This window comes from Alexandromys fortis, unplaced genomic scaffold, assembly GCF_014885135.2.
Source record: "Alexandromys fortis isolate MF-2015 unplaced genomic scaffold, M_Fortis_MF-2015_v1.1 scaffold_71, whole genome shotgun sequence".
Taxonomy (NCBI): Eukaryota; Metazoa; Chordata; class Mammalia; order Rodentia; family Cricetidae; genus Alexandromys; species Alexandromys fortis.
Window position 1 is genome coordinate 5009282 of NW_026067954.1, and position 27106 is coordinate 5036387.

The 27106-nt window shown below is 44.7% G+C and overlaps 1 protein-coding gene and 2 pseudogenes across 3 annotated transcripts in view; 1 reads left to right on the forward strand and 2 right to left on the reverse strand.

The window, feature by feature from the left end:
* Nucleotides 1-8055: 8055 nt before the first annotated feature.
* LOC126507385 (uncharacterized) lies at nt 8056-8155 on the forward strand (annotated as a pseudogene).
* A 3537-nt stretch (nt 8156-11692) lies between these two features.
* Nucleotides 11693-11785, reverse strand: LOC126507384 (uncharacterized; annotated as a pseudogene).
* Nucleotides 11786-16788: 5003 nt separating this feature from the next.
* The window catches only part of Ark2n (arkadia (RNF111) N-terminal like PKA signaling regulator 2N), an 85583-nt gene continuing 75265 nt past the window's right edge, over nt 16789-27106 (reverse strand). For all 3 annotated transcript variants that reach the window (XM_050151628.1, XM_050151627.1, XM_050151629.1), the window contains 2 exons: nt 24882-25008; nt 16789-20758 (listed from right to left, as the gene is read on the reverse strand). In XM_050151628.1, coding sequence (XP_050007585.1) covers nt 20590-20758; nt 24882-25008 — 296 coding nt within the window. In that variant the 3' untranslated portion in view covers nt 16789-20589. The remainder of the gene's footprint in view (nt 20759-24881; nt 25009-27106) is intronic.

The window sequence follows — 27106 nt, forward strand, 5'->3', positions numbered from 1 at the left end:
GGTCCTCATAAGTTCCTTGTACGCAGGTGATATCACTGTTTCACAGACAATGGACACTGGAGTATGGTGCAGATGCCGTGACTTATCCAGTCAGGCCCCGGATGGATGCGGCAGTGTGGGATTATAGCCATTGTACCAGAAGGCCCTTTTCCAGGTAACCCCAAAGCGCAACTCTCCCCCTCCTCCACGGCCTAGATTCCCACTGAGTCTCAGAACAAGGTCTCCACCCTTTGGTGGGCTCTCACATCAGCCATGTGTGTGCGTTGTAACAGTATTGTTTGAAATACCCAAGTCTCAGAAAGATCCGGGCGCAGAGGACCTTAAGCAGCATTGTTTCGACAAACACACATAAGCTTAAGCCCAGAGTGCATCGAGATGCGCATGTCTTACTGTGGGTCCCTGGCAAAAAGTTCCAAAGTGTCCCTTCGAGAAAAGACCTCCAATTCTCCATAGAAAGAGGCTGGTTCCCCGCCATGCAGGAGCTGGAAAGACCGAAGTCGGCCTCTGCTGGGCAGCAGCAGCATTGCAGCAGAGCTGTGGCATGGGGAGAGCCCTGATCATCTCTGGGCTTAGGGAAAAAAGTTACAATTTCTTCAAACCAGAATATCGATGCTTTTCTAAAAACAGACACACTTTAAAACAGAATGTACGCGGATAGTTTTTTCCAACTTGACACAGGAAGGCTCATATGGAAGCGGGAACACCAAATAAGAAAATAAATCCTTCCGTTTGGCCTGGAGGCCTGTGGAACATTTTTTTTTAATTTAATTTTTTTCATTTTACAAACCAACCCAAGTTTCCCCTCCTTCCCATTCTCATGACCCCCCCCCCCATTTTCTCCCACTCCACTCCTCAGAGGAGGTAAGACTAAGTCAACAAAGTCTGGCATACCAAGTTGAGGCAGGACCAAGCCCCTTTCCACTGTATCAAGGCTAAGCAAGGTATCCCACCACAGGGAATGGATTCCAAAAAGCCAGTTCATGCACCCAGGATAAGTTCTGGTCCCACTGCCAGACCCCCCTCCCCAACAGATCAAGCCATGTAACTGTCACTCATGTTCAGAAGGCCTAGTTAGGTCCCATGCAGGTCCCCAGCTGTCAGTCCCGAGTCCACGAGCTCCCACCAACTCAGGTCAGCTTTCTCTGCGGTTTTCCCAGTCACGATCTTGACCCCACTCACTCATATGATCCCTCCTCCCGCTCTCCAGCTGAACTCCAGGAGCTCAGCCCAGAGCTTGGCTGTGGGTCACTGCATCTGCTTCCATCAGTGCCTGGGTGTAGGTTCTATGATGACAATTAGGGTAATCGAGAAACTAAATGAGTCGGGTTTTGCTTTCAGCTGACTGCCAGAGTCTACATCACCGACTCTGCGTCTTCTCATCCCCACCCCTGAGGGGTGCCTGTGCAGGGTAGTCCCCAACACCCTGGTCACCACACTCAAGTCTTCCCTGTGAGCTGCCGATAGGGCCACAGTCATTTTTTCTTTCCAGGTAGTGTGGAGCTCCTTGAAAGGAACCCCCATTTCTGTCTTCATCGAGACCCCCATGCCGACACCAGTTTGGAGGTCGTTGAGTAAGCAGACTCGTGTAACGAGTGTTGCAGAAGACCCAGGCAGGCAATGCCAAGGCGCTGTCTTTCATGTTGCAAAGGCAAAGAAGGAAGTGAGATGGGTAGAGCAGACTAAATAGTTCCTGGGAGGCCAGCAACCACAGCCTGCTTCATTAACTCTCTGCTCCCCCTCCCTAGCCTTGCTTAACACCAAGGCCTAAGATCCTTAGTGTTAAGAGACTGACAGGCAGTTAGGCCAATTCCAGAGCTGGGCCTTCTGACTCCTGAGCCAGCTCTCTGGAAACAGGGAGAGGCAGGTCGAGCAAGGAGGAACCAACTGGGCCTCTTTCTCACCTCTTCCTCTGTCTGCCTTTCAACTTTCCTACCCATTGTACTTGGTGGAGCTAAGTCCTGATGAGGCCAGTCAGCGGTCTTTGTAGAGCAGAGCCTTTGGTGGGTAGTCTGAATGTGTCTGGGCATAAATCCTACAGGTCCCTAAACTCCACTACAAAATCTGTTGTCTAATAGAAAATACACTTTCACTGTGTTACCCATAGTGCCTTCTGTCACAGCACATCTCTAATAGAAGGGGATCTTGTCAACTTCACCCCATGGTGATTTGAGCCAAGCCTGCTCGGGGTGGGGAGCTCAGAAGGCTCAGCAAATGGGGTGTTAGTTACCGCCCCCTTGTAATCTCTTGGAGCAGTTCTACTTCATCAGTGTCTCTGACTACTGGCAGTATCCCTGCTTCTATTCACTAGGTACCAGTAGGAGCACCTACTTCCGTCACCATCACCACCACCACCACCACACACACACACACACACACACACACACACACACACACACACACGCACGCAACCGAAAATGCCTCAGGCATTGTCCCCTGTACTCGGTGTGATAAAATGCTCCCTGGTTAAGAAGCGCTGTCTTTGAAGGGCTTTCTTTCTTCTATGGTTCCTTTTAGATAAGCTTTCCCTAAACCTGTGCAACGGCAGCCACCATAAGCTAACAAGAAATCTCCATCTCCATGGGGATGTCATGGGGCCAACACCTACTGCCTGCTTCTACCAGGTATCTCTCCAGCATGTCAAAACCAGGGTGAACTCTGGCTGTTTCCTTCTGCCTTTTGTTTTAATTCTCCTAGAAAGCAGATTCGGGGAAATGGGAGATGAGAAACCGTGGGGAGTGGAAAAGTGAAGGGAAAAGCCAACACACAGTCCATCGTCAGAGACGCGGCCATCAGCGCTCAGGTCCACTGAGATCTCCTGAGACCGCCCAGAACTGTTGAACCAAAACACATCTTGGGCATTTGTCTCCTGGCTGTGATGTGTGAGGTGAGTACACTTATTAGCTGCTTTCCATTTGCCAGCTATTGGGTCCAGGGCCATTAACTCCCCTGCCTCTCGGCTGTGCGGGAAGCACACGAGCCAAACAGACCGCACACACAGAATAAGTGCTGCCAGCCTGAGCCCGAGTGCACACAGAACCGCGAACCACACCTTCCCTGAAATCTCAGGATGGCACAGGGCACACAATGAGGCTCCCCAGGTGGTCTCCCCCTTGCATCAACCTGACCAATTAATGCCCCACACGAAGTCCATCTCGCCACTGAGTCTTCAAAGTGGCAGACAATCATAATCTACCGAAAAATCATCGGTGCCAGAAAGTGAATAGGACAAACGGCAGCCATGCTCACGGCTGAAGCTGGCCACGAGGCTGAAATGCCATTGGTCATCTCCCTTTAACATCTGCTCCGGATTTCCTCATCAACAGACAGCTCTTTAGTCTGAGGGCTTGACAGACAGCTATCCCTCTGTAGCATGTGAGCCCTCCCTGACCTGCCACGTCACGGCACAGCCTGCCATGTCATGGCATAGCTGCCACGTCCCAGCATAGCTGCCACGTCCCAGCATAGATACCATGTCACGGCATAGCCTGCCATGTCATGGCATAGCTGTTGCCAGAACCTACTTTCCAGTACCACCAGGTGAAGAAGCTGATTGAGTTATCTAAGCTCCAGGTAGAACTCTGCTGGAAACCATTGTTCTTACCCATTCCTCAACCTTTGCTGGAAGAGTCTCATCCTTCCACAGGAACTCCCGTCACCCATTCATCCCATTCGGCCAGGCAGTTTAGTAGACTTTGTTTTGCTGCCTCATCGTCTTGCGTGGGTATTTGTGACGACACTTTGTTACACCAGAAAGCGCCAGCTACTTGAAGATGAAGACTGGCCCCAGAGTCTGGCCCACTGCCCAGCACTTAGCAAACACTTGATTCTTGGCTGGTCCTGTGAAGTATGCACAGCCTAGAGATGGCAAATCAGCAGCCTGGGGCTATTTCCGACCTGCAATGTTTTACTTGGCCCCACAACTCCAAGCTGGGCTAGGCCAAAGAGCATTGATCCAGGTGATAAGGTTGGCAAGACTCACGATATAGATTTGGTCGTTGGTTGACTATTTAGCAAGCCAGAAATGTACCAGGAAATTATCGGACCGAGGATGCCAATGGGCACCATTCCTTGAGTATACTCTATACTTATGGTGGTGGCTCCCTGTAGTCCTAGTAGCCTGCACAACATGAAGGTCAGAGTACCAGTGCCCCCAGGCTCACAGCTCACAGTGGAGAGACAGGGGAGGGTGTGGGATGGTGACCCGTTAGTGATGGGTTTGGCTGACTTTTATTTCTTCCTGCACCAACAGGTCTGTACCCAGCAGGCCTGACTATGACCACATGTGAACACTTCTAAGTTAGAAACTTACACTTTTCAAAAGAAAAAAGAAAGAAACCTACACTTTAAAATAAAAAAGAAACGAAAGAAACTTATATTTTTAAACTCATTTTAGAAGCATAACCTCTTTTCATTTACCTTTTTTTGCTTGTTTTCCCGTGACAGGGTTTCTTTGTGTATCTCTGGCTATCCTGGAACCCTTGTAGACCGGGTTGGCCTCAAGTTCAAGAGTCAGCATCTGCCGTCCATGTTCTGGGACTAAAGGTGTGTGCCACCACGCCAGTTTCATTCATGCTTTTTTATTAGTTTTTGAGGTGGGGTCTCACAATCCAACCCTGAAACCTGGTATGTATACCAGGCTAACCTCAAACTTGGAGTGATCCTCCTGCCTCAGCCTCCACCCCAACACCACGGGTCCCACACCACGTAACAGTAACAGGTTTTCACACATCAACAGACTGAGTTCCTAAGAGCCTGTGGCAGCCACACCTCCAGTGTTATGGGCTCCAGTTAGCGCCTGAGCTGATGCTCAGTGGATTTTGAAGATTTCACCGCTAAGAGGAAGGTTTGCATTTTTCAGTGCAGCAACAACTGTGCTCTGGCAAGTGGCCAGGGAGCTAACCGACAGAGCTGAGCTAAGACGTGGAGAATGTCAACACCACCTGAAGCCAAGGCCTGACACGTTCTCACTCAGCATCCCTGGACGACACCACGAAGTCTCTGCTGTGATAGCGACTGAAAGCCTGCAACCCAGAAACGGAGTGAGAACCCTGGCAACAGCTCTTAGGACAGAGAAGGGCATCTATAGCGAGATATAGGATCCCACCCAGTGCCACGGCCAGACTGGCGGGATGCCAGCTGGGACATGGAGGTGGCATTCAGCAGGACCCTGAGAACTCATGGCACCCTATCCCACCTCCCTTCAAACCCTGCCTAGGCTCTCTCTGGAAAGCCATAAGCAATCCCACTCAGCGGGAATAATGGACGGTTTATTTAAGAATAGAATAGCTAGATAACACAGTAGTTATATCAAACAAACCCTTTCTTTCTCAAGTTGCCTTGGTCATGTGTAGGAAGATGAGGCCTACAAGGCCAAGAGATGAGCCAACCTGGAGTCTGCCTGATGGCCTAGCAACAGGCACTGTCAGAACCTAGCCAATGAGGGGCAACTGCAAGATGTCAACGGATTGGAGTGCAGCCTAGGTGCTGAGAGAAGGTATACCAGGCTCTGCCCATCACTGTTTGCCTTTACCTGACTCGTGAGGTCTATGCCATTGACGCTGCATCTTCTCACTCCCTCCCTCGAGGGGGCCGTTAGGACCAAGCAAGAGTCACGGTGTTTATCACGGCAACAGAAAGCAAACTAAGACACAGGTGAGTGGGAGCAAATAAGAGCAAATACAGCATCTTATGAACAGCAACATATGAAATGCTGTAATGGATTTCATTATTTTCATCTCATTTGTTGACTTCTGTAATCATTTAGTGAGCGACCACAGTAATCCTCAGAAGGTCCTGTACGTGCTCCTGCAGTGCTACTTCGGAAGTTGTGAATTAGTCAATGGCTTTCTTGAAATGTCTAAGTGCCTTCATCAAATTTAAAAAACACTTTTGCTGTACATAGCAATCTTGGTTGGAAGTTATGTTCAGGGCTTTGCTTCCTGATCTGCTGAGATGTCCACCAACCACCTCCAGCTCCTGCTGCCATGACTTACTTCCCTGCCATAGACTGGTTCCTCAGATTGTGTGTATGTGTGGTGTATGCACATGTGTGTGACCGTGTGCACATCCACGGATGGGCGTTGAAGCTAGAGAGCATCGGGTGTCTCGCTCTACTGCGGCTACCTTCTTTCCTGAGAGGGCCCTACTCAGGGTCACCATTGCTGTGGTGACACTCTGTGGCCAAAGCAGCACGGGGAGGAAAGGCTTTATTCGGCTTACACTTCTACATCACAGTTCATTACTGAAAGAAGTCAGGCCAGGAACTCAAACACAGCAGGAACCTGGAGGCCAGAGCTGATGCAGAGGCCATGGAGGGGTGTTGCCTCCTGGCCTGCTCCCCATGGCTTGCTCAGCCTGCTTTCTTATGGAACCCAGGACCACCAGGTCAGGGGTAGCACCACCGACCATGGGCTGGGTCCTCCCCCATCAATCATTTATTAGGAGAATGCTCTACAGAGCTGCCTATAGCCCCATCTTATGGAGGTATTTTCTCCCTCATCTCCGGTGATTCCATCACCAGACATAAACCTAGCCAGCACAGAGGGTCTCTCATTGAATCTGAAGCTTACTATTTTGGTGATGCTGTCTGGTCAGTGAGCCCCTGGGAAAAGCCTGTGTCCACCCCATACTGCTACAGGTATAGGTATGTGCAGGCATGTCCCGCTCTTACTTTGGTGCCAGAGATTCAGACACGGGTCCTTTTGCTTACACTCTTACCCACTGTGCAGTCTCCTCAGTCCTTAAGTTGCTTCTTATTAAGTATTTGGTCACAGAGATGAGAAATGTACCTAACACAAAATAATGGTGCCATGAAGCTCTTGTGAGAGACCTGCCCATATTAGCTGCAGCCCTTTGGGCCAGACTGTGGGAGAATGGGAGTTTGGAGCTGCAGGCTAGAAAAACCCTAGAACACCATACACGGACTTAACTGGGTTTTTCCGGTGGGAGTTCAGAAGGCCACCGTGCTGATGGGGATACACAGTGAAGTCAGGCTTGCCGGGTTTCAGGAAGGGCACAAAGGTTGTAAAGGGAACTGGAGTGCAGTCACTGTGACATTCTGGCCATGCGTGTATGTTCTCTCTGTGTCCTAAAGAACTGAGTGAGGCTAAATTGAACCATGATGGACTGATCTGCTTGGTGGGAGAAATTTCAAGGCATCCAGGCTGTGGCATGGCTATCGCTCACTTTCTTCAGCGAGGCTTCAAACAAGAGTGAGCAGGAAGTAGGTAAGATGTGACAATTATACAGATTTTTCAGGAGAGGAACGTGAACACCAAGTCACAGACAGAGGAGACAAGGCAGATGCGTGCAGAGCAGCTGTGGCTGTTAACAGAGACGGGTGCAGCTAAGGACAAGCCAGAAACTTTGTTCTGGGACAAGAGAATGATGCCATGAGGGCAAGACCCCATTCCCAGGAATAAAACTGAAAACCCTCTTGAAAAACATTTATTTCAAAGGAGAGCTCCTAAACAGAGTGTCTCAAAGGCCTCATGCTCAAAAAATTCTCTTAGGGAAGTGTTTTTCCAGGCTCGGCCACCCAGGTCAGGCTCCATTCTGAACCAGCAGTGGAAGGTTTCATCATTCATATGGTACTGGTTTTGAGGTCATGCAAGTCAGAAGACTTAGAGGGTCATGGGGATTTGTATCAAGCTTTCAGAAGCTTTTAAGGACAGATACCGTGTACCTGAGTTGTATTCCCAGCATGCAGCCCGATTGAGCTGTTCAGAAAACTGTAAACAGATACCCCAGGCTATTAGAAGCACTAAAAATATGGATATCTGCCAAGCAGCTCTACAGGCACATGGTGGAGCCAGCCAAGAAAGAGGGCTCATGTGCCACAGGAGGCAGGGTCACAGTGACAAGGCCACAGAGCCCACTGAAACTCAGCAGACAGCACCAGGAGCCTCAGATGTTGGGCCTGGAGTTGGCAGATTCGGTCACCTGGCTCTATTGGCCACGCCCTGGTCTGGTCCATCCTCGCGGTCCATATTCCTTTTTGGAAGGGCAATATTTACTCTGTACCATTTTATACTGAAAATAAGTAACTGAGAACTTGTTTTTTCCAGGGACTCAGGTAAAGACTGCCTTGATACAGAGAAGATCAGCATGGCCCTGAGCAAGGATGACTCAGATTTGTGAAGTTCATTCTTTGCTTTCTCTGTCTCCTGTGCATCCTTAACACTCAGGGATTAACCAGTGTCATCAAACAGAAGCTGAAGGATAATGACATTACCCTGTGGGACATTCAAAAGTACCTAAAAAACCTGTGACTGCTAGATCCTAGGCTAGAGAATTCCCGAATCTACAGTGTGATAGCCATGAACCTTCAATCTTCAGCTTTGTTCATGGGCCAGTCTGCTTCTCCCCTGATGTGATATGCACTCACAAACCAAAGCCCAGGCCTGTTTGGTGCTTATGGTATGAGCTCTTGAACAAATAAGTGTACCTACTGCAATGTGAAAAAGGAAGAAGGAGAAGAGGAGGAGGAGGAGAAGAAAAAAGAGAAGAGACTACCTTGAATCAGTATCTGCAGATGTCTGGAGAGGTGGAATTCTAAGACTATGGAGATTTTTTAAGTTGATTTGGCATTATGACATGGCTATGTGCGTACAGGAACCATGGGCAGAATGTTATGGTTTTAGTGTCAATCTCTCCAACACTTGTTCCCTAGCAGGTGGTGGTGGGTTTTCAAAGTTTGCAGACAGTAGGTAAGACCAAGCTGGAGGAAGGAGGCCTTTGGAGTAGGCTGCTGGGGTAGGGACTTGGCTATCGTTTTCTACTCCAGGCTGTTTCCTGATCCAGATGGTTCTCAAACTGGACAATACCCTCAAACCACTGGGTAAAATAAATCAATCCCTGAAAACAAACAAAACCCTCGAGGGGGGAAAAAAAACCAACAACAATGATCATTTCACACTTTCCTGGCTCTAATAGTTTGGGTTAAGAAGGCTCACAATATGAGCAATTGGGTCAAGACCATGATGGATACCCACAGAAACAGCTGACCTGAGCTAGCAGGAGCTCATCAACTCTGGACTGATAGTAAGGGAAATCTGCATAGGCCCAAATTAGACCCTCTGAATGTGGGTGACAGTTGTGTGGCTTGGGCAGTCTATGGGGCCACTGTCAATGGGACCAGGATTTATCCCCAGTGCTTGAACTGACTTTGTGGAGCCCATTCTCTTTGGAGGGAGGGCTCAGCTAGATATAGGGGGGAGGGCCTTGGTCCCGCCTCAAAGTGATGTGTCAGACTTTGTTGACTCCCCGTGGGAAGCTTTATCTTCTTTGAGGAGTGGATTGGGGATAGGGAAGGGGAGGGGAGGGAAGAAAAGGAGAGGGGAGGGGAGAGAGTGAGAACTGGGATAGGTATGTAAAATGAGAAAAGATTGTTTAAAAAATAAATAAATATTTTAAAAATTCTGACAGTACTCTGATGCATCACATGCCTACCAAGTATTGGTGTGTTTTTACTTGGATCTTTTTTTTTTTTATTGAGAAAAGGAAAAAAAAAATTTCCGCCTCCTCCCAGCCTCCCATTTCCCTCCCCCTCCTCCTACCCTTTTTCCCCTCGCTTACTTGGATCTTTAAACGTGGTTCCAGCTGAAATGTGCCAAGGCTGGGTTCTTCTCCAGCCATGTCTCTTTAGGACTTTAAATGACTCTCCTCCTTGTACGCGCATCTCTGTTTAGATTTGGAAAGTTTTCTACTATAATTTCATACATAGATTTCTGTGCTTGAATTTTCTCAGCTCCTCTTCCCTGGCAGTGGCTCCTTAGGTCTGTTGTATCCCTTAGTTGTGTCCCTTGGTTCCTGAAAGTTGCGGTCACGCTTGTCCTCATTTTTCTGTGGCTGTGACAAACACCATGAACAAAAGCAACCCGGGAGGAAAGAGTTCATTTGGTTTGACTTAAACATTCAGGTCACAGTCTATCTTGGGTGGGGGGGAGGGAAGGAACCAAAGCAGAAGCCAAGCATGGAAGGATGCTGCTTCAAGGCTCATTCTAAAGCTTTTGTTCTTTTCTAAAGCTGAGATTATGATATCGTTTCCCCTGATGTGGGATTCCCCTTTGTGATGGAGGAAGGTAATTGGTTAATTATAATAAACCAACTGCTTGGCCTCATAGCTTAGAACATAGGTGGGTGGAATAAACAGAATAGGATGCTGGGCGGAAGAGGAAGTGAGGTCAGACTCTGCTCTGCTTCCAGAGAGACCCGACAGCTCTGCTGGAGCAGAGACACCATGATGGATGGAGGCTAGAATCTTCCCGGTAAGCGCACCTTGGGGTGCTTACACACATCATTAGAAATGGGCTAGTCCAGGTGCGAGAATTAGCCTGTAAGGGCTAGAGTTCATGGGCCAAGCAGTTCTTAAATGAATACAGTTTGTGTGTTGTTATTTCGGGCATGAGCTAGCCAAGCGGCCGGGGTGTTGGGGATGCAGCCCCGCCGCTCATATTTCAACACCTTTGTATTCTGTGAATACTATTGGCTAATAAAGAAGTGCTTTGGGCCTATAGCAGCACAGAGTAAGGCAAGGTGGTAATTCCACGCACAAAGAGGAGAGAGTAGGCAGAGTCAAAGAGAAGCCATGGAGCTGTCATCCGGAACCTTACTGGTAAACCATGAGCCTCATGGTAAAATACATAATAGAAATAAGCTAATTTAAGGTATAAGAGTTAGCCAATGAGAAGCATAAGCTAATAGGCCAAGCAGCGTTGTAACAATACAGTTTCTGTATGGTTATTTTGGATCTGGGTGGTACAGAATGAACAAGCAGCCTCTGCCTACATTCCCCCTTAGCTTTCCTCCCTCCAACCCCTTGCATGTACACCCCACCCCCCAAATTCATGGCCTCTTTTGCTTTGTTGTTGGTGGTGATTGCATGTGTGTTACTAAGATGTAAGTACAACTTGCTCAGCCTATATAATGTTACTTGTATGTACATTTCCAGGGTTGACCATTTGGTACTGGATAACTGATCTGGGTGCTCTTCCCTGGGGAAGACTGTTTCTCCTGGTCTCAGCACTCGTCAGCTGTCTGTGGTTCTTTGACAGTGCCCTTTCTTACACAGGAGCTTGTGGGCAGCCATGTAGCTTTGGTGATTCCTGTTTCTAATGCTTCTGGGTATCAATCTGAACATCCGCTGGTCTGGATGCTTCCTAGTTGTATTTCAGTATCTTCTCAGTAAGCAACACACTTTTGAGGGTCCACTCCCAGAAGAGGAAATTAACCATGACAACAGCAACAAGAATAACCAGAGTAAGACGCAGAAATACGCTTAAAACCACTCAAAGTCCACTTACATGCCACGATGACTATAGGCTGGAAACAGCAACAGGATGTACGCTATCAAGGTAAAAAGTACTTTGAGTAAATACAGAAATAAAAAATGAATAAAATTAAGGAAGGGAGTAGGGGGAAAACAAAGAAGGGCATATAAATAAAAGGAAGAAAGGCCAGGCATGGTTACTAGGTCCTTAATCCCAGCACTCAGGAGGCAGAGGCAGGCGATCTCTGTAAATTCAAGGTTACACTGGCCTATACAGGAAGCTCCATGCCAATCAATCAGAGATATATTAACATAGTGAGATCCTGTCTCAAAAAGGAAAGGGAGGTAAGAGAGAAGAATGTCCTGAAGAGAAGGGGTTAAAAGCAAGAGAACATTACCAATAATGAGAGAATTCATAACCAAAAAAATCTTTTAAATGTAATTAAAACCTTGTACAGAGGCCATGCTAAACTTCTCTGTATTGCTCCAATTTTAGTGTATGTGCTTCGGAAGCAAGGTTTTGCAGTGGCATTTAAAAAAAAAAATTATTTATTATGTATACCATGGTCTGCCTGCATGTATGTCTGCACTCCAGAAGAGGGCACTGGATCTCATTATAGATGGTTGTGAACCACCATGTGGTTTGCTGGGAATTGGATTTAAGCCCTCTGGAAGAGCAGCCAGTGCTCTTAACCTACGCGTCATCTCTTTAGCCCCTTGCAGTGGTATTGATGACTGTGGACTCACAGCTGAGAAAGGAATACAGAAAGCTGCTATGACAACCCATACTCTCACCCCATCCCCACCCTACAAAATAATAGCCTAGACAGACAGCCACCAAAGAGAACCCTTAAAAATGTGGTAAGGATGCTGAAGTGTAGCTCTCCACAACCAATGGCTTCTGGCGGGATGCGGGTGGGGTGGGGAAGGACTGTTTAAGGGGCTGGTCTCTGGGAGTTTGATCGTGCTCCAATGAGTATATGGGTAACACAAGTTGAACTTTTTCTCTCTCTTTCTCCTCTTCTCCTTTTTTGGGGCAGACCTGGGAGGACTGGGAGATGAGTGTGATCAGAATGATATAAAATTCCCAAATAATCAATAAAAATATTACATGATTGAAAAAAATAAAACCACAAAAACTTCGAAACACAAAACAAAAAAAGAGCTAAAGTATAAAATCCTAAGGAGATGGCTCAGTTGATAAAGACCACGATGAACAGGTCTCAACCCCCACACCCATGCAAAAGGAAAAAGGAAAAGCTGTATCCCAGACTGGGATGGTGTAGAGCTTGCTGGCTAGTCACTACACTGATCAATGAGCTTCCGGCTGAAAAAAAATCAGATAAAGTGCTGGTGAGATGGATCAGCGGGGGAAGGCACTTGCTCTCAAATCTAAGAGCTAAGCTCAGTTCCCAGAAACCACATGCTGGAAGTCGAGGACTGACTCCCGCAGATGGTCCTCTTCACACCACATCCTGGAAGTCGAGGACTGACTCCCGCAGACGGTCCTCTTCACGCGTCCCCTGGGCTCTCAAGCTTTGAGCGCCTATTTCCCGGCTTCTGGGCCTGTTCTGAAGGCTGTGCAGTGTTAGACTTGTGGAAAAGCCGCAGGTCTTTAAAGGCTATACTGGCTTCTGGTTCTGCCCTACCACAGTATAAATAGGCTGCTGTTTCCCAGGGCCACACCACAGACTGAGATGCCCCCTACTGCCATGCCTTCCACTCAGACAGACAGGAACGTAGCCACCCTTACGATGCTTTTTCAGCTCGCTGATCAAAATGAATGAGAAAAGCAACTAACAGATCTTAACGACTGAAGCAGCAGTGAGAGCATCACGTATTTGGTTGACATCTTTCTGATGGTGCTATTTTTGTGCTATTACTGAATATTTGTCTGTTTTCCAGGTAGATTTATCCAGATCCTTTGTCCATCCCTTTTTTCCCCTTAAAACACACACACACACACACGCCCTATAGTCTCACTATGTATCTATCCCTGGCTGGCCTAGAACTTGCTATGTAGATCTGGACTCAGACATGTGCCCACCTCAGCCTCCCAAGTGCTGGGATTAAAGGTGTGTGCCACTGCCACTGGCCTTTGTCCATTTCTGTGTTTTTAAAATTGGCTTGTAAGAGTAGATACAGACACAAGTCCCTTAGTTGAGGCCTCTGAGCACTTTCTTTTATTGGGTGAACAGTATTCTCTATTTCTTGAAGCAAATTTCAGTTCCCCAGGGCACACAAAAACAAACAAACAAAACACCAAATCCCCTCAAGCCCTTTTAGCACCCTTAGTTTTCTGAGGTTCTCACCTGTCCACCGGCCTGACAACCTCTGCCACAGAACAGCGATTCACAATTCACCGCCATGTCAAACGGGCTTCAGAATTAGCAATACTCAACAGTCTACCTCACGTCACCTTCTCACTCTGGAGACAGAAGTGCAACCAGAAGGGAACAGTTCCATGTAGCACAATTAATAAAAACCCAGAGACAGATATCAGAGTTCAACCTGAAGGTCAGAAAAGCAAAACAGCCAGCCACTGGCTCTTACCTCTACCTCTGTCCGAAATGGAGATCCTGCCTCCAGTAATCCTCAGCGTGAGACTGTCTGAGAGTTGTCTCCTTCCATCTTACATTCCTCTCTAGTGCTTGGATTAAAGACGTGCACCACTTCTACCGGGTTTCTATGATAAACTAGTGTGGCTACTGGGATTAAAGATATGAGTCACCACCGCCTAGTCTGTAAGGTTGGCCAGGGAGGCTGCTTTACTCTCTGATCTTCAGGCAAGCTTTATTTATTAAAATACAGATGAAATATCGCTACAGTTTTAACTCCTTCAAGATGTCAATTACCAAAGCCCAGAGGGTGGAGGGTCCCCAAGGAGCTTCTTTCAGCAAAGAGTACGAAGTTACACAGATAGAACTAGCAGCTAAGGTTGGTGACCAGGCAGCATGCCAAATCTAGACACCTCTTTGCAGAGTTGACTTAGCCACTGGCACCCGTGCCCATCCTTCACCCACCCATCAAATGCAACAGCAAGATCCATCAAAAAAAAAAAAATTCAGGACTCCGCATGACTTGAAAGCAGGGATCCCTGCCCAAAGCCCTGCTGCAGTGGCAGAAGCACCATGTTCTCCTGGGTAAGCAGGCATTTCTTCTGTACGTCTCTGCTACTCGGGATCATTGCCTGCCCTTCTGAGCTCACACCTCTTGCTGCTGCATCCAGAGCCAGCGTCTCTGAGCCACAGTTCCTTCCACTGCAGCCCAGGAACTTCCCTGTGTATCGGTCCTTCCGACCCCAGGCACCCACATGGAAGGAGAGAACTGACTCCTGTAAGGCGTCCTCTGCCCTCCATGCGTGAGTAGACACAAGCACACGTGGGCAGCAAAGCAGAGAATAAATGTTTTAAAATTTAGATTTATTTAATTTCTGTGTAGGAATGCTTTGCCTGTGCCTGGTACCCTCAGAGGGCAGAGGAGGACATCATATCCTCTAGAACTGGAATTACCATCAGTTATAAACTACCATGTAGGTGCTAGGGATTTAGCCTGGGTCCTCTACAAGTGCTATTAACCGGAGCCATCTCTCCAGATCCCGTGTTTCAAAATGCAAATGATGAGGATGATAGAAAGCTGACTATTGACAGCGCACGCCTTTAACCCCAGCCCTTGGGAGGCAGAAGCAGGCAGATGGATCTCTGTGAGTTCCAGGCCAGCCAGAGCTACATAGTAAAATCCTATCTGGGGGGGGGGGGGGGGGGGGGGGGGGGGGGGGGGGGGGGGGGGGGGGGGGGTGGCGCGGGAAGGGGAGTAATAGAGCCAGAAAAAAGAATAATACTTACCACGGATCTCAGAGGACTACTCCTTCCAGAGCAGTAATCTAACTAAAATGAAACTAACGCTAACGCGCATGCGTGTGTGTGTGTGCCGTGTATGATTGCTCCATAATTTTTTCCTTTTTAGATTGAAGTTAGGTGGCGTCTACAGTAAAAAAAAAAAAAAAAAAAAAAAAAAAAAGACCATTATGACAGCAATTCTTGCCTAGTGGTGCTTCTCAGCACCCGGGAAGCAGAGGCGGGTGGATCTGTGAGTTTGAGGCCAGCCTGGTCTACAGAGTGAGTTCCAGGACAGCCAGAATTACACAAAGAAACTGTCTTGAAAAACAACAACAAAAAAAGGGCAGTGGTTCTCAACGTTCCTAATGTTGTAATCCTTTAATATAGTTTTTCATGTTGTAGAGACTCCAACCATAAAATTATTTTTATTGTTACTTAACTGTAATTTTGCCACTGTTATGAACTGTAATATAATACCTGATGTGCAACTCACATGGTCACAATAAACATGATGAGAACCACTGCAATAAGGGCAAAGAAAGGCAAAGTCCAGCAAGGACTTTTATAAGGAAGAAGCCCAAATGGGGCAAGCACCAACCACGTATTAGTATTATTTTGTATTAGTATTATTTTATTTATTCGTGTCTATTCTGCAAAAGGCAAAAGGTCAGGAAATGAGGTCACCCATAACCAGTTTCCTTCTAGAGTCAGGGTGTGCCCCCACAAACTCTTGGTGGGAGCTATCACATACAGGTTTCAGATACAAGGCAGTATGAAGTAGGCGTTTCAAACAAACTGGAAACAACCCTGCTTCTTGGACTGGGAGGACCTGGAGTTGAGTGACAGGATTTAGGGGCTAGGCCTCATTCTCTCTAGATCCTCATTCTTCTTCATGCACTTTACAAAAGTCATAAGGTGTTCAAACACGGCTTCTACCATTTTGGCAACCAAATACTATTCTGAAAGCAGAATCAAACTAGGAAAAGAGTTTGTGAGGTTATTTGTAAAATACAGTGTTAAATCAACGTGCAGTCATGGCAGTCAGACCCTGGCATGGTGCTTTCTGGAAAGTGATTAGTCCTGAATGGAGTTTTGTTCCTGGGAGCAAACGTACCTCAGATTGTGCCAATAATCACTGATCCTAGCTAAGGAGAAAGATTCAGGCTACAGAGAAACTAATGTAAAACTATCTTTCTTTTTTAAGTGCTTTTACATGGTGTGTGTCAGGGCGTACATGCAAGTGTATACTGGGGGTGTGGAGGATTACCATCCAGCTCCCTGAGGTGGTCTTCTGATGCCTAGGGCTTACAAATGACTGGCCTGTCTGGGCATTCTGCTCCACGGATCCTCTTGTCTCACACCTCCTCAGGGCTGAGATACCAAGCCTGTTCCACCTTCAGCTTTTTATATGGGTACTGAAGATCAAACCCAGGTCCTCATGTTTGGCAAACACTTTACCAACTGAGCCAACCTCTTAGTGCCATGAAACTATTTTTGCCTAGATCTGACACAGGCTACTCACAACACATCCTGGAAATAGGATACATCTATGGGTTAGCTCACATGGTGTCTTAAAATGGTCTATTAACAAAATAGAACATTTTTTTCCTCCAAAGCTGGGGGATGGTTCCAGGCACTACCTTATTAACTAAGGCAGGAAAAAAAAATTCTCACCAAGTATCATTGTTTAAATACACTCTATTTTTATTTTGTCTTAAAATAGTTTAACCTTTATGCTACAGACTTATTTCAAAAAACAAAATCTTATCTTGCACCAAAAAATATATATATAACACTCTGTTTATTTTTTTTCTCCAAAGACCATTAAATACTAAATGGAAACAAAAACTAAATAATGATGTAAAGAACCAAATTCATTTTACAAACTCGAGTTGCACATTTGGGAAACATTACTTCTATGCAATGATCTGTCGTCACTGCGTCAAGTCCCCAGCAACAGCAGATCTGTTAACGCCAAGTGCACTGGTTCCTAGCCATACAATGGCTGACAATTCATGTTCAAGGTAAGAAGAGCAAAGGATTCAATGACCTTCGCACTCTTTAAAGAACAAAGCAACAACAAAAACATTTCCTAGTTTCCAGTGATTTTTTTTTAAGATCACTACCCTTTGAAATTTGTTAGAGAATAAGTAGTGTTTTAAATAAAAAGAAAAAATACAACAGCATTGGACTAAAATACGTGATTATTTTAAACAAACAGTGCACAATCTGAGGGAGTTTGGTTAGGGTGCAGCAGTTTTATATACACATGGAAGTCACATCACACACATATGGGAGAGCAGGAATTGGGGCTCAGCGCTTTGCCTTAAAGGGGGGGGGGCTGTCAAAACTAAAACAAAGTCGTGCCCTAGGCTTTGGCAAGCCTTGGGACACAAACAAAAAAGCAGGCAATGAATCTGTCTTAAGTTAGTCATGGTGTTAATCTCTAACAGTGGATGGACAAATAGCTAAACTAGCAAACTGGGCAGGCCATGCGTGTAACCGCGCTGACAAGCACATGCAACGGCCGCTCTCTCACCACTGACAGCATCCAGTTAGTCCACAGGAGTGGTTCTCAACTGTCCTATTGCTAATCCACAACCATAAAACTATTTTCATTGCTACTTCATAACTGTAATTTTGCTACTGTTGTGAATTGTAGTGGAAATATCTGATATACAGATGGTCTTAGGAGACCCCTGTGAAAGGGCTGTCCACTCCTCAAAGGGGTTGTGACCCACAGGTTGAGAACCACTGGTCTACAAAGAGCAGTTGCCTTACAGAGCAGTCACAGTGGCAAATAGCCAGGTTTCTGTTCCTCTGGTTTTTCAAATTGGAGGGGAAGGGAATTAACCACATTAGTGGCATAAACCAATCTGTGATCCCACTGTAACCCAAACAATATCTTGGCAAAGCATAAAGAACTACTTATGTTACCAAACGTAAAACTTTAATTAGAAAATAATACTTTTAAAGACAATTTCAAATATTATGAGATTTATGTCACAGAATTTGATTAACACCTCGCCAGAAACCATATTTCCACTCTCCTGGATGTAGCAATAGAGAGAGCTGAAGAGGAGTTCAAATGCCCTCTTAATTAGTTATTTGATGGGAAAGTCCTGTGCATTTTACAGAGAGCCGACTGCCTCAAGCATCCCCTCACTCCTTGCATATTAATGCCTACATCTCTACTCTGATGCAGGGAGTCAAGTAGTCAGGGACCTGTATCAGGAGTAAGGATCTGTCTGTGCAACCTAAGATAAAGGCAAAAGGCCAGAAAAGAGCGTGGAGCACTCCATTCTGTCCCCAATCCACAGTGCACCCAAAGTTAGGGGATGGCTAACATGGACTAAAGAAACTGTCAGGGGAAATCGCCTGTAGTATAGACTTGAACAAAACATTAGTAACATGAAAACAAGCCATGCAAAAACATTCTTTAAATGGGGCTGTGCCCTGATACTGGGGGAGATAGATAAAAGCTGCGAAAACTTCAAGTCATACACTCCACTATATTCTCTTATCAATGATTTTCTGGAAAGCAAAGACCAGAAATTATATATTTCTCCTTTGTTGAGCATTTTAATTCAAGTAAAAAAATGTGTAACAGTAAAACTCAATAAATTAATCCTAAAGCAAGAGGTGAAGGCCCAAAGATATACCAGCAGTGAATTTTCAAAGTTCTATTTCGGTCTGGCCTCTGGGTCTTTGGTTTCTGTCTAAGACTGTGGCAGGTGAGAGCAGTAAATGACGGACTGAAACTGGAAGTCATAATTTTTAAAGTCTAATTAGTAGTAGACTAAAGAAAAAAACTGAAAAGTTGATGAGCAGAGGGCATATCAAATGACTACCACCAGATAAGACCAAAAAAGAAAAAAAAAAAAAGCCACATGCTCAAATATAAGCTACTGAAGGAACCCACAGAAGAACTGAAGTAACAAGAAAGAAAATTAATGAATAAACTTGTCTTTACATAAGAAAAGAGAAAATGTCAGGCTGACTCATGCATGAGCGTGCAAACTGTGTCTCATTCCTCTCAGGGCCTCCACAGCGTCCACCCTGCACACTGCTTTATGCAGAATGGGTCCTTGGTCAATGTGTGTGCACTGAATGAAAATGGCAGGTCTCATCCTACGATGAGGAAGAACCACCAAGGCATAAGGAGGGAAGCAAAAGGACATGGCAACCCTGCATGTAACAAAGCAAACAAAAACCAAACGTGAAACCTTCTGAGCCAGTATTACTTCACTCCCCCTGGGCACAATACATAGTGTTCTAATTCTAGGTATTGCTTTTTAAAAGTTCTTCACTAGTAACTACAACGTTATAGGAAAAAGGTAGTAACTAATGCCACAAAATTCCTCTGATGGCATTTCCTAAATTCCCTGAAGTTTCTATTACTCTTTACTAATCCTTTTAGATACTGTAAGACTTAGAGTACTTATCAATGTGCTTTGCATTTGATTTCTTGTGGTATATCTTCATTTCTCTTGTGTATGTATTTTAGAAGGCAAAGAAAACTACCCAAACACAGCGTGAGGTCCAGTTAAACAGTTGTTACACACCCTCTATGGAACAACAAGCTGTAAGAAAAGGCGCCCCCCTCTTAGATTTGCAAGTGCCTACAGACTTAGATGCCACACAGCCTCTTACACTCTTCCCTGTTTGCCTTCCTATTTGAATAAACCGGGGAAGGGGGGAAGGGGGGAAGAGGGGAAGGGGAGAGAGAGAGAGAGAGAGAGAGAGAGAGAGAGAGAGAGAGAGAATTTCCCACTGATCTCTCAATGCACTCTTCAGACATCTAGAAACTCTCAAGAATTAATTATTGCAACAAGGAGACCAACTGAGTCCCCTTAATAGTATCTGGAAATAAAGGGTGGGGGGCATTTCAAATACCTGTGTTATGGGAAATTGAGAAGGAGCTATGTCAGGAAAGAAGGCAGAAGACGTAAGCTAAAGAAAAATATATTTTATAATACTTCTGTCTTCCACTTTGCAGGAAGGGTTTTCGAAATGCACATGCCCTACCAGGTGCCAACGAGAAGGCCCTGACTGATATGTATGCAAATGCCCTAGGATAGGAGTGACAATGAGGCAGACAGAGGGTGGTCATATCTAGATATTAATTTCATTATACAGAAAAATAAATATAAGATTCAAAACCTGAAATCCATTTTGACTAGTAAGTAAAATATTATTCTAAATGGAGAGTGACTTTTAAGATTAAGTCACTAAGCAAAATGAAGTTCTCTAATAAAATCCACCATTCTCATGTTCTTACTGAGGAAAAAAAATTATTTTCTCTGTGTTAAGTTATTTTCCTAAGTGAATTGTTTTAATAAAAAGTGGGGGAGGTTACCATGAATTTCAGTTCCACAAATGCCACAAACAGCTTCTGCAGCTGAAGCTAGGACAATGAACTTCCATGTCACAAAGAGGAGGAGGTGGAGGGAAGCAGTGCAGAGGAACAGTGACATTGCATTACAGTAGGTATTTACGCCTGCTATCCTCATCCAAGGTGAGGTCAACAACTTCTGCCGGGGAAGCCCACGTCTGCTGGGGAGTCACAGCAGTCCATGACTGTGTTTGCCGGGAGCCATGCTTCCAGGAAGAGACACTCTGTATCACTCCTCCTCGGGGGTGAGCACACCTGCAATTGTGTAAAGAACAGAGCCCAGTTACTGACTGTTAGGAAGCTGAGATGCTGTGACTCCAGCTGCACTCATCAACACCACCAATCCCATTATGCACACTTTGCTGACTCCCCATAGGATGGTCTCACCCTGAGGAATGGTGGGGGTGGGGTGGGGAGAAGGTGGTGAGAGTGGGAGGACAGGAGGGAGAGGGAGCTGGGGTTGAGATTTAAAATAAGATTGTTTTAAAAATTTATATATAAAAAAAGTTTATTTTACAAGACCAAGGGTTTTCAGCTCCTGAGTTGTACCAGGGTTAGTTACTGACAACAGGGAAGATGGTTTTCTATGAACTCACTTAAATCTCTCATTTCTATGATACGGACATAGAAATTCCCCCCAAAAAATGAACAATCTTAGTTGAAACAACAAGAAAAATAGAAAAAATCTACTTGTAAAGTAAATTTTGTGACACAAATAACCATGTTAAGAATAATGGAGACGAACCGGGCAGTTGATGGTGCATGCCTGTAATCCCAGCACTCAGGAGGCAAAGGTGCGAGTCCTGTTGCAGAATATTATTTTAAGGTGTGTTACTTTTGTTTCTGCTGTGGAACATTTGTTTAATGATGCAAAGATGTGTGGCTTTTGTTTATATTGCATTTGTTTAACTCTGTGAAGCTGTGATTCTCCCCCCCTACACACACACACACACACACACACACACACACACAGGATTTCGCTGTGTAGCCCTGGCTTTCCTAGAACTAGCTTTTAAACCATACATTGCCAGAAAAAAAATATATCTACCTATTAACCTGCCAACAACTAAGAGAACTATGAAAGAATAGAGCCACTGGGGCCAAGGCACAGGGCAGATGTATTTTTGTATTTTGTTGTTGTATTTTTGGGGTTTTCTTTTTTCTTTTCTTTTTTTTTTTTTTTTTTTTTTTTGACAAGGTTTTGCTATGTATCCCAGATAGCCTTAAACTGACTAAGTATCAAAACTCACCTTGAACTCGCACTAATCCACCTACCTCAGCATCCTGAATGCTAGAATTACAGGTGTGGGCCATCACACCTGACTCAGAACACAGATTTCCTAAGTACCAGAGAATCTGTTCAAGAAATGGGTCAAGTACCCACTAAGCCAGAGGCTAATACAATATATTCAAAGACTTCTTTTGCTAGAAAGTATTAAAATAAGGAACCCACAGCACAGTGTCTAATCCCAAACCCTCCAGTCTGTTAAGTAAACACAGACTAAGTGAAGGGAAATGGCCATGGAAGTGGAACACCGACAGAAATTATTTTGATGGGATACTTTTGCAGTTTCATATATTATTACCTCACTGGCCTTTTCAAATAACCCTATGAGGTGGAATGGAAGTCATTACCCTGTCTACAGACAGAAACAGGCTTAAGCAGGTGACAGGATTTACCTGGTCATAGAACTCTTAAGTGTCAGGTCAAGGAACTTTGAGACAAGTCTACTTTAAATCGGCATAAATGAAATGAATCATATTCAAGTATGAAGTTCTCTAAAAGTTCAAAAGCTCATTTGCACAAGCATTCTAATTTAAGTAAAGCTGACTAGAAAGTCAAAAAGAATTCAGGGACTAAGGAGCCACCAAGGCAGTCAATGTAATCTTTGGCAGAATTCCTGAATCATCTAAACAAAGGGATAGAAAGTCCCACTGTTACTCTTCCCAAGGCATCCCAGGCAGTGGTTTTAAAGGGAGCTAATCTAATCTGTATTTTACGGAAGAGATGGACCAAGGATGAAATGCAACTTACATTCAGAACTACAGCAAAGTCACACTTCCATTAAGGTTTATTTTCCTCTAAGAAACTATGCTTCCTCAAACGACAGCTCTCTTTGGTCCAGAGGACTGTTGCTTGGCCCCAAAGGTATTTGTTAAACATGAAAACAGATTCTAGAAAAGTATTTGTTGTAGGAGCAGGAAGTGCGAGCGAAGAGTTTGAAGTCTGCATTTACTACTGAAGAGTGAGCAGCCACAGTGGACAGATGAAGTGCATGTTTAGCTAAGCAGTCACTTCTGCATTGTGTTGCAAGCAGTTCTAATGACCAGAAGCGAAAGGGGCAGTTAGGACACTGGAACACCTAAAAGACCTAAGAATGAGAACAAGCCTGACCACCTGAGTTTGTCTTCAGAATTCTCTAGAGGACATGGTGATCATACCGCTCTGGCCCAAAGCTTTTCTGGCTCTAGACAGCTGTAGCCAGGTGGTTAGCTTCCAAAGAGAACCACCATAAACTGTAAACTGTAGAGCCCCTTGGAGATTTCAAAGATAAGTGACACAGATCAGCTTCTAGAGGACAATTCTTGGGTGATCACATCTACACAATTCAGCCACCACAGAACATAATAAATTTGCCCATTAAGATTCAAGTTGGGGGTTAAGAGAGCTTACTACTCTTGCAGAGACCCCGAGTTTAGTTACTAGCACCCACCATGGGAAATTCACAACCATCTACAACTCCAGCTTCAGAGGAGCTGACAGCACCTGAACTCACTCATGTGCCTGTATCCCCACAAACAATGAAAAAATAAACAGTTAAGCTGGGCATTAAAGAAGATACTAACATGACCTCCAAGGTCATCAGTGACTAGGATTTGTTGGAAGTCAGGATCAAAATCACTAAGGGAATGACCTGGGGAAATCAAGAATACAGAGTGTAGTCACAAGAGAATATCTGTCTGTGCTTTGATCTGTGTGCTGGATACTTTAAAAATAAACAGTGTGCAAATATTAAGGTGTACAATATGACTTGTTTTGTGTGTTATAAGCAGTAAAGCATTCATTTTTTATGGTTTAACTACCTCAAACATCTTAAATAGAATGATAGCCAGGAAATGAATGTCACACTGAGGATTTTTTCTTCTTCATCATGAAAACACGGTCCTACAGCCCCAATATATAACTATATAATTTAAACCACTGCTTGGCCTATTAGCTGTAGCTTCTAATTAGCTAGCTCTTACATCTTAATTTAACCCATTTCTATTAATCTGTATATTGCTGTGTGGCTGTGGCTTAACGGCAAGGTTCCAGTTCATCTGTCTCCGGTGGTGGCATCTCCCTGATTCCGCCTTCTTTCTCCCAGCATTCAGTTTAGTTTTCCCCACCTAGTTCTGTTCTGCCCTGCTATAGGCTCAAAGAAGTTTCTTTATTCATTAACCAATAAAAGCAACACATATACAGAAGGACTTCCCATATCATAGAAAAAGAACTTTTAGGGGCAGGAGTTAATGTATGTGTTCATGTGGATATATGCACATGTGCAAATGTGTGTGGTATATGCACCCATTTTGTGTGTGCATACCCACATATGGAGGCCTACAGACAACTTCAGCAATCTTCCTCAACTGCTTCTTTCCCGCCCCCACCCCCACCCGAGACTCATCAATCCTGCTAGACTGGCTGGCCAAGGGGCTTTAAGGCTCCATCAGCACTGGGGTTATAGATACAGCCGCCCTAAGAGCTGCGGATCAGAAGTCAGGTCCTCATGTTTTGTGCCACAGGCACTTTACCAATAAAGTCACCTCCTGGGCCAAGAACTTTTCTAACGCGCATAAAGCAAGCCAGCGTTGGAGAAATGTTTCAACTACTTTGTAAAATAAAGTCCATTACAGAAATAATTTATAGTTTATAATGATAGGGATGGAAATTTTCATGTAGTAAGACTACAATGGTTTTTATAAGCCCCACAAAGTTGTTCTTGAGGCTTGGAATTTCAAGGCATTAAAATAAAAATAAACAATTTTCATGCATTAACCCATGCACTTTCCTATATTATGGAAGGCATGGGATAGCCTACACCTTCATGCCAACCAGGATGAGGACTACCACTTTCTTTCCTTTAAGATTTTATTTATTTTATTTTATTAGAGTTCTATCTGTGTGTACACCTTCATGCCAGAAGAGAGCATCAGATCCCACTATAGATGGCTGTAAGTCATCACGTTGTTGCTGGGAATTGAACTCAGGACCTCTAGAGGAGCACTTGTGCTCTTAAGGGCTGAGCCATCTATCCAGCCCTGATCTATGACTTATCTTTTGGTTTAAAGAGAGTCACAATGTAAAGTATCAGAATACCCCCAGGTACTCGCCTACCTGGCATGCTCCTGAACGCCCACAATCTCCACTTCGCTATCTGAAGAGGCAATATTAATTTCTTCATTAAGTGGTGCATTGCCAACAGATGTTTTGTCACTTGCTAGGAATCCTGGATCCAAATGACCTGAGAGAGAAGGGGAGAAAAGCAAGCAATACAGATTGATTCCTTTAAACAAAAACTCAGTGATAGATTACTCATCTCGATTAATTACAGAAATAAGTAACTCTATTCAGGCTCTATTAGCCACAGCAAAACTGTTACCAATGTCAAATAAACAGGGACACAATCCTGTGTTTTGTTGGTTTTTTCTTCCTTTTTCCATTTTTTTGTGTGCACGTGTGTATGTGTCTGTGTGTTTGTCATGCATGTGTGTACACTGATAACCTTTTTTTGCACATGTATAGGTGCACATGTGTGGCATGCATACAAGGTTGATAAGCAGAATCATCTTTTATTGTCTCTACCATACTCACTCTAACAGGCTCACCTCAGAGCTCCCTGACATGGCCCATCTTCAGGCAGGAAGTACAGGCAGGCTAACAAGGCCCCTGGCATTTGCATGGGTTTCTGAATTCCATTCCTCACAATTGCATGGTAAGCACTTTAACCAGAACCATCTCCCAAGATGCTCTGCCACTTAAAAACAAATAAACTGTCTTTTAAAAAGAAATAGAAAGGGCTGGAGAGCACAGCATGTGCAGCTCCTCCAGGGGACCCAAGTTCAATTCCCAACACCCACATCAGGGATCTGGCATCCTCCTCTGGCCTCCATGGGCACCCACACACATAATGAAAAACAAAAATATCCTTTTAAACAAAGAAATATAATGTCTGGACATGGCATGTATCCAAGTAGCACACCAGGGCTTTCCAGAAAAAGTTCCTTATTCTATACTTCTGTCTCTTAGGAGAAAAACAAAATACTTTGACTAGCACTCTACCTAAATATATGTATAGATATACTATAACACTCTATATTTTATTCTGGAGTGCTTTTTGCATTCAACTCTAGTCTACTATTAATGACCTGCACAACCCCCTTGAGGTCAATAGGGTAGCTCTCTACCGCTTATCATCACAGAACAAAATTCTAAATCAGAAATCTGTAAAGGCATTTGCAGAATCAAAGTGACAATTAATACTTAATACTGTATTTATACCAAAATGCTTTTTCCTATCAAGGAATGATAATCTGGCAGAGTCTAATCCTAAAATCCATGAAAAAGCAAAGACAAGAAGCAGATGGAGCTTTGGGATGCACATGACTGAAACATACACTGCACACGGCTGACAACTCCCAACAGACATGAACAAAGCACGAGAGCCTGGGGCGTACCCAGTTCAGCGCACTGAGACACAAAGGATCGCTGCACAGGCATCTTCCTAAACTACTCGTTACACGGTGCGATGAAATGCCTGCAGTGTCACAGTGAGCCGGACTGTCACGGACCTGACCGTCCGTGTAACGGTACAACATCAAATCAAAACACAATCCAAACATGAGTAAGAGAATTCAGCTATGTGCACCAATCTTAAATATACAATCTTAAATGAATTGTAAATCCCTACATGGCCAGCAATAAAGTTCAGTGGTAAAATCATTTGTCCCGTAAGCCAGACAACCTGAGTTCAATCCCCAGACACACAATAGAAGGAGGAAATAGACTCCCCAAAGTTGTCCTCTGAACTAAACACACACTGTCTCCCACTTTTTTTTTTTTTTTTTTTTTTGGTTTTTTGGTGAGTTTTGTTTTTCAAGACAGGGTTTCTCTGTAGCTTTAGGGCCTGTTCTGGAACTAGCTCTGGTAGACCAGGCTGTTGTAGACCAAGCTGACCTCAAACTCAGAGATCTGCTCGCCTCTGCCTCCCAAGTGCTGAGATTAAAGGCGTGAGCCACCACAGCCTGTTTCTAACAAATTTTAACTAACAAATTAATTCCTACAAATTAACTTAGTTGTAGTCAACACAAATTTTCATTTACTCATTAAAAAAATTTGCATTTAAATGTTATCTGATACAAATCTTTTTCTCCATGTTGAACAAAAATGTTTACGAAAGCTCATACAAATGAAACCAATGAGAGGAAGCTCTTACAGGCATGGATCATCCTCCTCTCTCACTGGCTCCAATGCATCAGCATCACTGAAAGATTTCGTATTTTCCCTGTCAGCTGTTCAACATAACCCTTTTGGAAAAGCACAGGCAGCTCCAAATTTAAACT